Here is a 16138-nt window from a genome sequence, read left to right as displayed (position 1 = left end):
CGATCTCTCTATGAAGTGTTTTAGGCAATCAACTGAACAGTCACCTCACCAGATGTTCAGTGTGCTGTAGTCTACAAGAAATAAGGGCCTCTTTATGTATTTGACTCCAAGTTATTCCCTCCTGTAGGTGAAAGAAAGTGAAAACACATGTTGAAACTGATCGATTCATTAAATAGACAATACGATTTTATTACTTGCTATCTCAATCTCGGTTTCCCCCTTACCATAGTATTACTCTTGTTGTGAGGTCTCCAGCCCACTGGATCACAAGACTGCCAACACCATGTCCCATCTCCATCTCCATCTCCATAGCAACGGTTTCTTTGACCCTGTCTGTGGAAACCTTGACCTGGATGTAGATCAGTGAGGCATCAAGAGGGCCTATTGGCTAGAAGCTGCTGAGGCAGCTGTGATGAGATGTGAGCTCTGAGGGTCAATGGGAGGGAGGGAAGATCGCAGAATCCCTGGGTTGCTCCAGCTAACAGGCTGTAATACTGAATTTCCAGACTCAAACCCAACCTCAGACCATGGTTGGTTCTACCCTGATCCTTGCAATTCTGGACAAAGAGGGTTTTCTTAAAAGCAATAGTTTGGCATTTGATATTTGGCATAGCTGCTTACTTGCAGTGAGTTTGATTAGAGGATTGACGCTCGCCTCATGTCTGTCTGTGGGTACTCCTGTTCGGTCTTCACTTTTGACATTGATATGTAGCTTTTAATATTTGTCAGCATCAGATTTGCAGGAATGTGTTACCTTCAGACAGAGCAAAGCTAGCTCCTTCCCTCTGCTTCCAGTCTATACTCCAAGCTAAACTGACTAGCCTGTATGATTGATAAGTCAGTTCTCTCAAATCTTGACAAGAATGAGGAAAAAAAGGGGAAAAAAAGAAACATTCCTTCCAAAGAGTCAACATTAATGTTAAAGCAACCAGGCTGCTTGGGATATTGTGGAAAGCTTTTTGCCGATGTGTTGCTGGAGAAAAAAAACTTTCAGGAGAAGGACATGAAGATGAATGATGATTCTAACCTAGGGCAAGGCTTTAAAACATGTTGGATGTTTAAAATCAGGGTCAGGGGTTTGGCAGTCCTGTTGTTCAAGCCAATATGGCGATGCTTGGTGTGGCAACACCTCAAAGAAGATAATGATGCAATGAAAGGTGGTTGATGTCGCTCTACCTGTCTGCCTTGTCCCTGGCTATTTGTGAGCATAATGTTTCTGAGTGCTCCACATATGCGTCCCAATTTCTTTGACAAACAAATCTCTCATAGTGGCAGGGTCATCCAAGAGGGAGTCATTGTTCAGAGAAGGAATATAGCAGAATCCTCTGAGTTGATTCTCTAAAGTTTTGCAGACTTCTCAGACAGAGTGCCTGGGTCTCCCTGTGGGCATCACATCGCTGGTCTTGCTTCAAGGATGGGTGTGGTGAGAACTGGGCTTTCAAAAATCTCACTTTTCCCCAAGGCAGGCCTTGGGCATTTTAGCTGACCATCAAACAAGGCATACTCTGAACAGGGTAGAAACGGCCTTATCAGGTTTTCCCCCTGAGGGTTGGTCCTGCTTACTGTTCTCCATGATTGCCATGTCAATAATGAAACTTCATTTGAACACTAGGCAGCATTTTTAAAGATGGACTATGGTCAGAGTGCTGACCTTAGAGCGGAGATGTCTTAAAGTACTATGGAAACAACAGGACACTAATATTTAAAGCTAATTAGATGTGAGAACGATCCCAGATTAACTAGTGATAGAGAAGTGTCAATAAAAAACTAATGTAATTAATAGTTTTGTTGCACTTCGTGCAATTTGAAGGACTATAAAAAGAAATAATAAACCTTAAATAATTAGTGTTTTTCAATGCGTCTTTGGATGTAAATATCACTTCTTTTTTAAGGATCATTAATAGTTCTATAATTGCACTGTGACCTCATTAGAAAAAGTCAGGCTAAGAGGCATGGCCGCAGGAGGTGCAAGAAGTTGCTGTGAAAGGCATGTGCAGGGTTTTTAAGTGAAAGGTTAAATGAAAATTAAAAATAACCTTCATGTAGTTAGATGGATTCTTGCATTGAAAGTGGATAATCATGTATCACAGTGATGTGGAGTTATACCAAGGCCTCTTGGTAACTAAACGTGTGTGTAAGCCAATTCGGATGGGATTTGATCATGTGTGGGTCTTGGGGGGGGGGGGGGGCTCAGCTCATCTTGGATATGAGTGTGTGTATGTAAAAGCATGAAACAGATCTATGAGTATTTACTGGAGGAATTTTCTAAATTAAATTCTCTAGATAACAGACCACCATGGTACTTTGGGCTTGGACCCAGGAATGATCGATCACAGTGCAGAGAGCATGAAATGAGGTGACTCTTCAAAGTGCCCTTTAGCCGACATTTACATTATTTATTCATGTGCTTGAGGACTGTGTTGGTCTACATCAGAGGAGTTAATTATGTCCGAGGAGACCCGGTGATAAAGTCAAAGACCCCACTCACTAATGTAAACAATCATTACTTATATCACAAATAATTTCTGTATGTGTGATAAAAATTATACAAGCCTAAAGACTGACGTTTCTTATTAATTTATACTTCATTTAGCATTATCAAAATTCTGAGCCTGTCGTGAAACAGAGCTCCATATGCAAGATGTAGAATTGCATTTAAAAACAACACTTTTTTTACAGCTGAAAGTGATACGCAGTCCTAAATCTAGAAAAACTTAACTTGAGCTGTAAGGATTCTAGCAATGTAACCGAGGGCAAGAGAGGCAGCCAGGTTGGTGAAACACAATGAAAAGACCCTTCAAATCTAATCAACAACTTCAAGGCCGCCTGAACATACACGTTGACAGAGGCGATCTACTGTTTATGCACATTTAGTTACAAAAGGATCTGTTCCTATTCTATTCTTAGGACCACGATGCTGGTAGTGTTTTAGCTTTAATTTGTAAGAGAATGCTATTAAAATGTCTGTTTTGTATCTCCGGTTTTCAATTAAAAATATCCTCTGAAAAAGAAAAGCCATGTGAATACTTCAACTGTAATTGTTGAAAGAAAGCTGACAGTAAAGGAGCAAAGCATAGTATACAGGTGGATAGTTTGAAAAAAGTGTTGGAAGTACACACCATTCTTAGGTTTTATCAAGCGGACAGCTTAGAGCCAGAAGAAATAATTAAGGATCTGATCCACAGTGACCTGCTTTCGATGGTTCTCTTCAGACCTTTCGGGGGCAGGGAGAGGGCACACTCCCACTAATACAGGTAACACAGGGTGGAGAACTGGGGAAAATGACAATTTGAAAAACAGAGAAAATGACGCAAACAAGCTCTTTGACAAGATGTGACACAAAGAGATTCAAGAGGTTGAGATTTCAGAAGGCGTGTCCAGTGGTGGTGTAAGGAGGTTAGTCTAACTTTCAATAAGCGAGTAACATCTGCATGTATTAGGCTGTTTTTTATATAACTGTAATTCTTTGATGTATGCACTTTGGTGCTCGAGTAAAACGTTTATAGGATGTTTGAGTAAATAAAAAACCTCAAACCGTATTGTTAAAGTAGAGATTTAATGAAGATTGTTTTGTAAATTAATTTAATAAAAAAAAAAAAAGAAAAAGCAATGAGCAGAAATAGCTTCAGGCCATTGAACCTTTATTATTCACCAGAAATAATATCCAATATATGAAGATTTTCACAAAACAAATTATATTTTTCACAAGAATGATCCCCTGAATTTTTTGTTCTTTCCTTTTTATAAACAATAGAATTTAATGTAAACACTAACAAATCTGCTTATCAAAGATACACACAAAAGAAAACATGAAAATATGCCCATTGTCCCTCCCTCTGCATTGGCCTGCAGAGCTCTGCACATGAGACAGAAGCAAGTCTGTCTGCTTAAGTTGCGTCTGTATGAAGGGACTTAGAGGAGGGGCCTTATTGATCTTCTTCTATGAGTGAAGTCCAGGCATTAGTTCCAGCAGGGTGAGTAGACAGCTGTCTTTGAGCCACTCTACTGGGCCTACATAGCAGGGCTGAGTGGAGCTGGGATGTGCACTTTTGATTTTGATCTCTCCAACATCACTTCTATTGACCGACGCACTGTCCTGTGCTTTACTAGCTGAGAGAAGCACTTGCTGTGGACTAGCTGGAAGCCCGGGCACAAGCCACCATTGCATTATCCTGGTTTCTGTTGACAACCTTTGGATGATGAATCTTCCATGGTCTGCTGAGGCCTAGCCCTAATCATTGCTGTCATCTACTAGCAACTTCAGTATCCACTGACCAAGGCAATCACGAGTCGGGTTATCATGGTACACAGGGCTGAGAATCCCGGTGTACGTTATCTAAGTGTAGATGGGTGGACTGGGCTCTCAAAAGTTAGACACAAAGGTCAATCTGTTCAGAGAGCTGCCCACTTTCACATCTGTGCTCAATCCTCTCAAACATTTCTAACGAACAGAAACTTTTGGGGCAGATTACATAGTAAGTGCAATTTAGCATTATTCCTCAAGTCCAAATGAAAACCGATCAAATGTACAACTGTGAAGCATTAATCCTCATCTATGGGTCTGTCGGAGTTTGAGAATTTTAAGAGGCATGTTCAAACAGTTCATGCACAAGTTTAGAGAAAAAGTTTGATTAATGCTTAAAGAGGAGCCAGTCTAATCCTGACCCCTTAAAGTACTGTCATTATATTTCCATGTTTATGTTTTACAAACACATCCTTGTCTATGAGGATATGTGTCAATCTTGTGCAGAAGCCCAACACTTTAAACCTTATTTGTTTAAAATTGTTAATATTATGAAAGGCTTACCACTGGCTCTTGTGTTACAGACTCGCTCGCTCTTGTTCTCACTGAGACTAAGAATACGTGCTACATCCTTGTCTCCTAGAAAGTAGCACCTGTGCATGAATCCAAAAAGGAAAGCACATTGATACATGTTTTTATATCACAAATAATGGTAATGTTTGAACAAAGGAATGACAATTGGGAAAATGTAAGGCCTGTTATGAACACAAGATGGTAAGTGCTGTCACCTAGTGGTTATTGTATGAATTGCAAATACAAAAAGTGATAAAAAAATCCAAATTTGCATGCAACCAAGAGTTTGAATAGCATTAACTACCAGTGCTATTGTATTATTCAAACTTAATATAATACAAAAATCACAGAGGGTCTTATAAGCCTATACAGCCCAGTAATTCTCTGTGCGCCCACCATCACAGGGTGACATTGTTCTCCCTGCGCTCAGCAGCCTCCGGCCCTCCTCATAGTCATCCTGGTCCACACTGATCAGCAGCCGGACACCCTCCATGCCTGCTGCCATCCTCAGGGAGTCAGTGATGAAGACTCCCTTGAGGGCCTCCAGCAGATTCCCGCTCAGGTAGTCACTCCAGAAGGCTTCCATGTTGTCCAGCTCTGTAAACTTGATGTCGCAAACGATAGAACCCAGGTCTCTTGCACGAAGCAACGAGCTGGCTTGGCTGAATAACTCAAATTGCCGCTCCAGGGGCTGCTGTTTGTCGGAGGAGACGCCGTTACGGAGGGCCGACTCATGCTCCAGGTACTCTGCCCGGACACGCAGGCGGATATCTGATAAAAGGAGGAGTGGGGGGGGGGGGGGGGGGGGGCAATGGTGGGGAGGCATGACATAATGAAAGGGAGTATAGAGCAGAGAGTGAATGATAAGGGAAAGATATAGTGAGGAAAGGGGAGCAAAAGAGAGAGAAGAATACAGAAGTGAAGGGTAAGGGAAAGGACGAAAGGTTAAAGAAAGTTAGAAAGAAGTGAGAGACCCACGTAAGAGACAGAATGGGAGGGGTCATGAGGTCAAAAGAAAGGGGAAAAGAAACAAATACAAGACGTCGTCATTAAAACACTGTTCATTTAGTTCATCTATGCAAGTGCATTACATTAAGAAGGAATTCTCAAAAGGAGTTCAAGAGGAAGGAGCTTTAAAAGAAAATGTGATCCGGTTGACTGAGTACTTCTGGAAATAGGGCAGTGAAAACCGTCTGGATCACTCTCTGGATAAAAGAGTAAATACAGTGTTGCAGCAGACCAGGGACAGTGTCACTAAGTGGGGAACTTGCATTGGACAAACAAGTTTTTTTGGGTGCATTTTCTGTGCAGAAAAACTGCTGCAACCTCTTTAGTCCAAATGAAACTGCTATTTTTGAGCATCGGCGGAAACACGAGTTATCAAGCAGTATAGCTCTTTTTTTCCAAGGTTATTCCACTGGTTTGAAATGAACACTGACGGTTAACTTTGTGACTGCCAATAAATAGTGATGTATGAGGCATTTTAGTGTGACACCTGCACGATCTTCACAATTCAGTCTTGAAAAGTTCATTATCTCAATATTCAACTTCAGCAAATACTGTGGTGGCTGTAATCATAGCAACATAGCAGTGTGGAGTCGTGGAGATTCTTGCGGTTCCAGTCTTGTGTTTAAAAACGGCACATTTATTCTTATCATGGTGTTTTGTGGTGGGAATTGATAGCTGCTGGAATTCCACAGTAACAGGATTGGCGGTCATGCAACAGCACAGCGAGAAAGATCAGAGGATACATACTGTACTTAGCAAAAGCACTGCTGAGATCGTCCCCCATGTCATAATTCCAGAGCTTCGAATGGAAACAGCTGCTGATGACTTTTGCTGCAACAAAAATTCATTTCTCCCACTCAAACCCCCTTTAGTAGAGGCAAACAGTATTCACTAAAAGTGACATCCATTTCACTAGAACATTCTACTCAGTGACTCAATACAGGAGATTTTTCTTTTGCACGCCAATGTTCAGAAAGGGACTTGAAACAGGAAATCTTGATATAGAAAGAATGAAGCCAACACATGATTTTATATCATCATTTTACAGTAAAATTAGGTTTTTGATATTAGGGTTGACTGGAATTCTTTCGCAGAACTGGTAAGCATGAGAACACAAACAGAAAATGCTTCTATATGGTTCAGACTCTTAATTGGGTAAAGCTCATTGACAGTGGATCAAATTTGAAGACAAAGATTGGAGTTCAGCCATTGGTTGAATAAAGTCTCAAAATCATTACAAGAGAACCTCAAGGACCAAATTCAAACATTACACAAGAGCTACGACTCCACAGATACGTTTTCCAACTCCAGGCTCACATTTACCCTCTTTGTATTCATATTTTGTTTGGGGCTGTTGGGAGTGGCGCTAGACTCTAGGGGGATAAAGTTTTGAAAATGCCAACATTAGAAATGCAAATGTTGGATTAGGACATTGATTTTGCATGTCTTTAACATTTGTAAGAGAGCAGTGACCCAACATTGTTCTTTGCGTTCAGGCTTCATCAGGCTGTAATTAGATTACTATAAAAGACAGAGTTGGATCAAAGGGGACAATTAATCAATGAGCTCAAAGAGACCTTTGAAATATGCAGGGACAGAAATAAGATCCATTCATAAATATTCAAGCGTTCACGTTTAACTTTGGTGATTTACACAAAAACAAAACAATATTTTCCATAATTTAGACACATATGAAACAAATTTAAACGAATTTGACATTTGATTATGACAAATAATAAACCAATGTACCTACAAGTCTCATGAATAAATATAGTAAGCAATGTATTGATCAATACAGACAGATTCAAGATTTAAACTGTACTATATGGTCAGAAAAAAAACGTTGTCTTGCTACTAACCATGACTTTTCTAAAAGGGGAGCAAATGCAAATACCGATTATTTATACCCGTTTATTGTTTTATAACACTGATCAGCAGTGGACTGTTGACGAAGGACATTCTGTTTCATGGCAAAAATGTTGAACAGTTTTTTTGATCTGAAACAAACTGATTGGTTGATGATAAGTATCAGTATTCAAAATGTTGAGTATTGGAGTAACAACTAGTAAAGACTGCAAGTCAGGAGACATTACTGGTAATCTAAAGAAGCCCCATGCTACAGGGCGGCTTCTCCTCAGCAGGGACTGTATTGCACGAGAAGGTAGAGGGGCAAAGTGAGTGTAGCATAATGCAGAGAAACCCTGAAGGGTAAACATGCGCTACAGCCCACCGGAGAACTTTTACAGGTTTATTTTCTCAGCACAATAACTCACTGTGGTGTTTCTCTCTGATCAGTGTCAATAACCATCCACTGCAATTCAATGTTGCAAAACTATTACACTAAACAATCTCCAAGGTGTCTGGTTGAAAAACATGTTTAATATCCTTGGAGGATTAACGCCAAGTCAGCAGGGACAGAATCTCTTTCAAACATTTAATAGAAGTTTCACAAAATGTAAAACAGGGCAATGATTTTAAAAAGGGGAAACAGAAACTGGCCATCAGTATGGACTGGTGAAGTATTAAGTCAAACCAGCAGTAAGGCAGACCTTTGGATCATTACACTGCATGATGGCTGTGGCTATGATAAACACCTGCCCTTCATGCAATTACTGTATTTATGGATAGCCTCCACTTTTGCCTCCCCATTTCATTCTAAGAGGGATGGAGGTAGAGATAGGGCCACTGAGGAGGAGGCCATTTAAAACCAGAGGAACACAATGATAGTCATTTTGTTAGGGTTACAGAGCACTTCACGCTTCATCAGACACAGAGACATCCACTTAGACAGGACATTAGGAAGCACAGCTTTCATTTTCTCACTTTGAACACCAAGCCCGTTTGGCTTCCTCCATCTCAACCCCACCCCTTCAAAAAAAAAGTTTAAGTACCCATTTACGAGGAGTCACTTGGCACGGAGAGCTTCAACTCTTTATCGATCCGCTTTTCTGCTGAATGACTGACCGAGAGAGAGTGGAGAGTTAGGGGAGTATTGAGAGTCGGGTGGACAGGACTCTCTCTCTCCTCCCCATAGACTCAAATCCCACTCTCTACCATTTTGCGTGGTTTGAGCATTTAGTGTTCGTTCTCTCCCTCTCATTGTGTGTAAGGATACTGTTTTCCTGACACACACAGGTTGGTCTGTTTAGAACTGTGAACACAGAGAAAGGAGAGAAAGAGAGAAAGAGACAAGCACAAGTGGGTTGGATATGTCGACTTGGTCGTTTTTTTTTTGTTTTTTTTTTAACATCAAGCAGGCATGGCACAGCACTCACTTCTCTAAGTTGGAATGAGGTTTGATTCAGGGCAATTGTTTGTACAGACAAGGTCATCGGTCCTGGTATGCCTTAACTTAAGTTCTGCTATGATAAAGTGTCTAAGTGGGATGCTTGGGACTTCTCTTACCTTGACCAATCCCCTTACTCTCATTTTCACCAGCCCATTATTGAAGCTCCAATCCTAACATTACTCAGGTACCTCCGTTTAACCAAGTAAGGCCTTCACAAGCACCCCATTTAGAAAGCAAAAAGGAGACGGTGCAGATGCCTTATGGGCAGTTGTCATTGTCAGAATGCAATTGTGACACTTCACTGAAAATGATCTGAGATGAATCATGACAAGGAGAATTTGAGGTCCGTTTAAATGCTAGGGGCCAGCGTTGGGCTGAACTGCTCGATCTATCTCTGCCCCCTCTCTTGACAAAACACCCACCCAGGTTCCATACGGGGCACAGAGATAAGATACAGCAGGAGCTTTCATCAGCAGAGCACTGTTGGGTTATTTTCCTCAGAACTGCATGAGTAAAGGTTACACTGGCTCTTCTTTTATAGCCATCTGTTGGCAGCCATTTCAGATTCTCTTAAACCAAATGTATGGCCTCTCCTGATAAAAGGATGCGTGTCTTTGCCAAATCAGCATTTGCATCAACTTCAGAGTTGGTCTGAATGAAGTTTTGATTATCCAGGATGAATGGAAGTGCACATCAAAAACTACTTCCTGAACATTCATCCCCATTACTTTTTATTAAAAGTGAACTTTGAGATTATCGTTTTGACGTGAATGCCATTTACATCGGCTAAAAATTAAGGAGTCAGTTCTGTGAAACACTCGAACCAACGACCCATTCCAGAATAGAATAAGGAGGAAACATCAAACATCTCTCATCCACAGTGCACAACATTACAGGAAGGTCTTTGAAGAGCAAATCAGGGAATAGGGTAGGGGGCAGCTACATTGTGATACACAAGCATCGAACATAGAGCAAAGTGGCTGCAATAACCCCTGTTGCAACAGGAGGGGAGACCCTCTTTTACCTTAGGCATCGGCCCAGACTTGTGAGACAGCGCATGCCTGAGTTGATCGCACACTCGGCTGAATGTATGGACAGAGCGGGGTGACACACTGTATTTGTTTTGTTCCTCAGACTCCCCCTGTGTCGCCACGATCCTTTGTGTCTTAGGTTATCCAAACTGAGTCACAATCCTGAGTCAACCTGGTGGAATCAAATGTGGAGTCAAGACAGCAACATGTTTATAGTAACAGGCACATCACTCATCCTGAACAGCTAAGAAGGGCGGTCTCCATTGTTTGTTTTGTTTTAGGCCAGAATTGAATTATCATTCGAGTGTTGAAGTACATTTTTCTGACCAGAAGGCAATTATGGACATTCAAAAGGAAATGTGTGAGAAGGTCTGCGTGAATGATAAAGCAAACGTCGCACAAAGGCCAACTGATGTTAGAGCCATCTTAATCTTATTGTGCAGAGAACTTCTGGCCTTGATTGATTAACAGACAGGCAAGATTTGAAATGTTGAACAGGGCACTGATTTCATAGTGCGGCTTTTAGTGGAGTTAGAAAGAACAACCGTTCAAAAAGATATGCAAGGTTTGAAAGTTTGTGACAACTTTGTATTAAGATCGACAATAGAGCCAACAGGAGCTGCATCGAGCATTGGCTGGACAGCATCTTTGAACAAAGAGTAAAAACAAACAAGTGCAGGTGAATTCTTATTCACAGCAGCAGCTGAACCAAGTCCAGTGGGTTAGAGTAGACTTAAGGTGAAATGAAGGAAAACATGTGAAGAAGAGCACATAGAGAAATGGATGAGGCAACAAAATCCACCTGATGTTTGATGTCAAAGACAGACAGTTGAGGAGCTATCTCATGTCTTGACATAGCAGGAATATGAAAACACCATGAGTAGGGATGTAAAGATTAATCGTGAGGCAGATAAAAACGGATTCAAAGGTGTCAAGGTTCGAATCGGTACTCTAAAAAACATTAATCGCAGTAATATCGTCAGCAGCTGTAGAGCAGAGGTGGTTGGTTGTAATAAGCAGGCGTGATCATGGCAGTGGAAGCATTTTTGTTTTTAAGACATAAAATGAAAGAGTTGAGAAGGTAACAGACGGGACAAAAACTGTGAGCTAATATGGCAACGAGACAGAGGACTTTACAAACAGCACAACCAACATGATGCAATATTTAAATCGACAGCCCGATGAGAAGCTCCAATCACCTCCCGATTCTCTCAAGATAAATATTGTAAGAATCGTATCGTGAGTTAAGTGAATCGTTACATCCCTAACCATGAGTAATAAGGAGATTCCAGTGAACTGAAGGAAATGTCAAACAATTTTGAATGACATACAATGTTTTTTTGTCCCACAGTTGAATTGATAAATAACTTTTTGTTTAAATAGTTATTAGGAAAGATAAGGAAAATCAGAACAAGTGCACAGACAATTGAGGTAGAAATCTCCTTCTGACATGTTGGCCTACATTTCAGGAGCTTAATGTTGAGTGCTAAACCTCCCAAATACTCAGAGACTCGTTTGGGACGCCAGGATAACAGCAAACATGTTTCACGTTTGAGACTGAAGGCCTGTATGATTACACAGCGCTCTTCCAGCCTGAGTGAGGAAATAATGTGACCAACTTTTCCCCATTTCTATCTCGACACGAGATTTCAAAGACGGTTGAATCCTACTAAGAGAGTGAACGTCCCTCCGGCTATGATTCTTTGCAGTGATGGTTTTACAAATGGACAACCCTTTTTTTTTTTTTACTTTTTTTTTTTTAGATTTGGTTTAATGGTTCAGCCTCAAAGAAGAATTATGGAGACAAAAAAAAGATAATGTGGTCATATTGAACATAGCATTAGTGTATCCAAATTAAAACTCTTACACCGATACGTAAAAGACAATGTTCCAGAAAAAATGGCTGAATGAAGACAGAGGAGCAAGAGATGAAAAGCTAAAAGGGCAGCAAACTCCACTTACCACACGACACCTTATGCAGGGGTGGTGGAGATGGTAGTAGAGGCAATGGTTGGTCCTGTCGGTTGGTTTTCTTGGGCCTGCGGCTCCAGCCATTTCCCCTCCTCTTCTTCCTCCTCCTAGCATGCGCCCCAGGCGTAGGAGGGTGGAAACCTATAGGACAATATGCATTGAATTCCTTTTTAGAACTCGGGGATTACATTACGACCCTGAATGATGTTTCTTTGAAAGAAGTTGCAGATGTTCCTGTTCTTATCTTTGGGACATCTGTTAAGTGCTATTTGTTTGGCAGTTTTTGATCATAGCTGATAAAAAATACCAATATAATTCCCAATATAAGTTTCACCACAAGTGTATATCATGTAGCAAGGTGCCATTCATCAATTTAAAATGGTTTTTTTATGTTTCTTAATTATGATAAAGGGAATATGACATTGACTGTTGTAAAAACAATCGATCAATCGGCTAAAGTGTACATACCAGTTCTCAGTTGCTGTGTGAAAGATGGAAGGGGTATATCTGTCTGTCTGCAGCTGTGTTGTATTCCAGCGATACACATCAACTCCTTGTTCTCCATTTCATACCTCTGTCCACTTCTTTCTGGAGATACTGAAAATAATTAAAACAAGATTATTCATCATGAAGCTGAAACTACAGGTAATGTCATTATGGTTAACAAATTCAGCCAAACCACGATACATTATTCAAACAACTCGTAATGAGCACTCCATGATTTATTCTTACCTGTCCTTCTTTTCTTGTGAGACACTAAAGGAAGCAGATCATGACGAGTGAGGACTCTCAAGAGTTGCAGTAGCGGCTCCAGGTTGCCATCACTGAGGTAACCTTGCTTCTCTAGCTCTAACAAAAGCTCAAGGCCACTCTTGGGCTTAAATGAGGTGAGTATGTGACCCCTGGAGTTCTTAGGGTTTAAGCTCCTCCAGGCCTTTAGCAGTTCGGGGCTTGGTGTTACACCCGAGTCTTCTGGCTCACCCTCACAGGGCTCAACCGTCCAGCCTGCTGGGTCAAGAGGGTGTGAGGCATGACAGGTTTCATTCAGAAGAAAAGACAAGACTTCAATGTCAGTCTCTGTCAGCTGAGAACCAACTATCTCAAAGACCTCATGGAGGGACAACATCCCATAGTAGTTGAGACACTCTGCTTCCTCCCAGCACAGTGAGTGCCTCGGTGAGTATCCTAGGCAATGCATTGCAGCCATTGGTGTCCCTAAAGTCACTCTCTCCACCTGTTTCAAAACTGGTCAAAAACAAATAAAATTACACTGAGCAAACGTGTAAAGTTTCAACTCTGAAACAGTAATAAGAACAAATATCTGCAAATTACCAAGTATATATTGTAACTAAAGTTTAATCTCAGCTTAACCAATTGTTAGTACAGTAAAACAGTTCGGTATAGTTAATTGTAGCTTGCATGTTTAGCAGGAAACAATAAGCTACATTCTTTGTAAACTAGGAGCTAGCACCTACAGTAGCCCGAGTGTACTTTAGCCAAAAGTGTACAATTCAGCGTCAACTGTCTTCTCTTAAGTGACCTTATTCCACAATGTTTAAAGGACTTTGTCCTACCTTGTGGGCGTCAGCTCAACGCTTTATTGTTAAATGCAAAGCAGAGAAGTCAGCTGTGATGGAGTTTGTGTGTCGTCGTCTGAATGCCACAGAGAGGCGTTTCTCTAATAACCAGCTCGGTACGTTACGTAACGACGTCTCTCTGAAAAAAACAAAACAAGGAGCGTCGCAAAATTAGCAATTCACACGGTTGTTTTGTTAGCTATTTAGTTCATATACTGAGCCAACATGAAATCTACCGTATGTGAAATGGACTACTTTCAAAACATGCAGCGTGTAAACATGACTACACCTATTACAGATATTGACGGTATAGCTGACATTGGTGAACATTACCGAACATATAAAGACAGACTCTCTCTGTGTGATATCCAGTGTGTAGTAAAAAAAAAAACAAAAACGCTTTTTTTCTTTTTTTCAACGTTTACATTTACATTACAGTCTCCAATATTCAACGTACCTGTAAGGTCACGTTTCCTGGATGGGTGATATGGGAACTCCCACAGTGCCATGCACAATAACATGGAGAGACTGACCAATCATGACCCCCGCCTGCCCGATGACGTCAGCTCACGTTTTACGTTCACAGACCCAGGGTCAGATTTCTTTCAACCACAGAACGATTAGTGCTGACTTATCCACATTCTTGTTGTTTGGATTCCTGACCCGTATTGTTTTTTTGTCATTGCTCCAGTTTTTTTGTCTGTTTTTTAAATGTGTATATATATATATATATATATATATATATAATCCCCCCGAGTCTTGATTCATGTTATAATTTACTCGTTCTGTATATTTTGCTATTGTATATTCATTCTTTTAACAGTGTGTATTAACATTTTGCATGTTTAAATTGTCGATAAAGACGAAAGAAAAAAAATTCTCAACGACGAACTGAAATCAGACAACTGAAGTCTGCTATGTTACTGGAATTGTTTCAGTCATGTTTGTGTCAATGGTGCCATATGTTTCCAACCACCAACGAAAAACAGACGAAAGAGCATATTACAGGACCGCAATTTTATTACTGAGACATTATTGATGGACTAGTCTCCAAGACGATAGAAGAGATGGAAAGTACTAGAAAGATCTAAGAGAAGACACATAGAAGTATAGACATTTAAAAATCCAACATATGTGGAAAATGTTCAAAAGCATTAATGTGACTGCTTTGTAAGGATGCCAATACGTTATTAGCCTTATTTTCTATCATCCTGGTCTGAGGAGCAACATTAGAGAATAGTTTTTAGAGGGAGGGAGGTTTTTTCTTCCAGTTATAGTTGGAGTAGCCATAAGTAAACATGTAGCAGCATGGAAACTGCAGCTTTACTACAAATCCAGATGTAGGTGAGTCATTCCTGCTATTCGGTGCCATTTCAGCTCGATACCTTTTCAAAAAAAAATTTCAAAATGTTCATGATTTCAACATTTGATCTGAAGGAGGGCTTTATAAACTATCAGAAAATGATATTAGTCCAGCTCAGGATATTATAATCTATTAATTTTAGATAGATTCTTTCCGTGTGACAGAGGTCAAATGTCCACCCTGTTACCAGACATTATCATCTCTATTACGTATTGTTTTGAAAACCCAGTCATATTCTTAATTACATTTTCTTAAAGCTCAAAAGTCCCTTTCTTTACACTGGAAAAGCATTGTAACATTTTTCTTCTTGAACAAGCTTTATCTTGAAAAAGCTGTTATAGCTTGACGTAAAACGTAATTCTTACATATGTCTTTTAGAAATAAAAGGAAGTTTGATGGAATTTGAAAAATGTTTTAATTGATTGTATTTCACCAATTTATTCCCTGCAAATAACCACAAAGATAAACATCATATTGTTGTATTTTATTTTATTAATATCCCAAAAACACATGGGTAACAGGGTGGACACACACACACACATGCACCATTTAATGAAATATTGTCAATGAAAATATGGAGACCCCAGGAAGAGTAGCTACTGTTTAACACAGAAGCTACTGGGGATCTTAACAAATAAACAAAATTACCAAATAAGTTCCTATTATTAAAGAAATACAATTCATCTACCCCACCGCCTGACCAAAACAGGAACCTTTCCACCTCAAACTTCATATTTACTCCCTACCCATTAAACAACATAGGAAAAAAAATTACTGTTACTAACCAACAGATGTTTGAGGAAACGCAAACTATTTTCCTAACCAGATCCCAAGATTCTTTTCTAAGAAACTCCATAGTTTCTTCTCAAGCTTGAATGACCTCTTATTCAGAGGTAGTGGCTCCTTGATAAGGCATTTGTTCTGATATTTTCTTTTTCCTTCCTTCCTCCCTGTCCCTTCTCCATTTCTCCCTCTCTGTTTTGAGGTAATTTAACCTTTTCACAGGGTCTGCATCACAACGTGCCCTGTAACGCTGCTGCTTTTCCACAGCAGACATTGGTGCCATTTTTCTAACAAATACAT

At 40.3% G+C, this 16138-nt stretch overlaps 1 protein-coding gene across 2 annotated transcripts; it reads right to left on the bottom strand.

The window, feature by feature from the left end:
* Window positions 1–3595: 3595 nt before the first annotated feature.
* Window positions 3596–14258, bottom strand: dedd1 (death effector domain-containing 1). 2 transcript variants are annotated; one of them, XM_079343568.1, is made up of 7 exons: window positions 14150–14258; window positions 13690–13831; window positions 12848–13360; window positions 12584–12712; window positions 12107–12256; window positions 6572–6655; window positions 3596–5587 (listed from the first exon to the last, which is right to left on the bottom strand). In XM_079343568.1, the coding sequence occupies exons 3-7, from the start codon at window positions 13320–13322 to the stop codon at window positions 5181–5183; spliced, it is 1245 nt and encodes a 414-aa protein (XP_079199694.1). In that variant the 5' UTR covers window positions 13323–13360; window positions 13690–13831; window positions 14150–14258; the 3' UTR covers window positions 3596–5180. The 2 variants fall into 2 exon arrangements, with proteins under 2 accessions (XP_079199694.1, XP_079199695.1); XM_079343569.1 differs by lacking the exon at window positions 6572–6655.
* Window positions 14259–16138: the final 1880 nt, after the last annotated feature.

The sequence above is a fragment of the Symphodus melops genome (assembly GCF_947650265.1).
Source record: "Symphodus melops genome assembly, chromosome: 5".
Classification (NCBI taxonomy): domain Eukaryota; kingdom Metazoa; phylum Chordata; class Actinopteri; order Labriformes; family Labridae; genus Symphodus; species Symphodus melops.
Note: the sequence above shows the minus strand (reverse complement) of the source record. Positions and strands in the feature narration are given on the sequence as shown.

What these genes read in the sequence shown, in the direction of transcription:
- dedd1 (XM_079343568.1), bottom strand. Translation starts at nt 13,322, where the DNA reads ATGGCTGCAATGCATTGCCTAGGATACTCACCGAGGCACTCACTGTGC. An exon ending in TCACAAGAAAAGAAGGACAG is followed by an intron (nt 12,713 to 12,847) that starts GTAAGAATAAAT and finishes AATTATTTTCAG; the next exon opens with TATCTCCAGAAAGAAGTGGA. An exon ending in CCTGCATAAGGTGTCGTGTG is followed by an intron (nt 6,656 to 12,106) that starts GTAAGTGGAGTT and finishes TTTTTGTTGCAG; the next exon opens with CAAAAGTCATCAGCAGCTGT.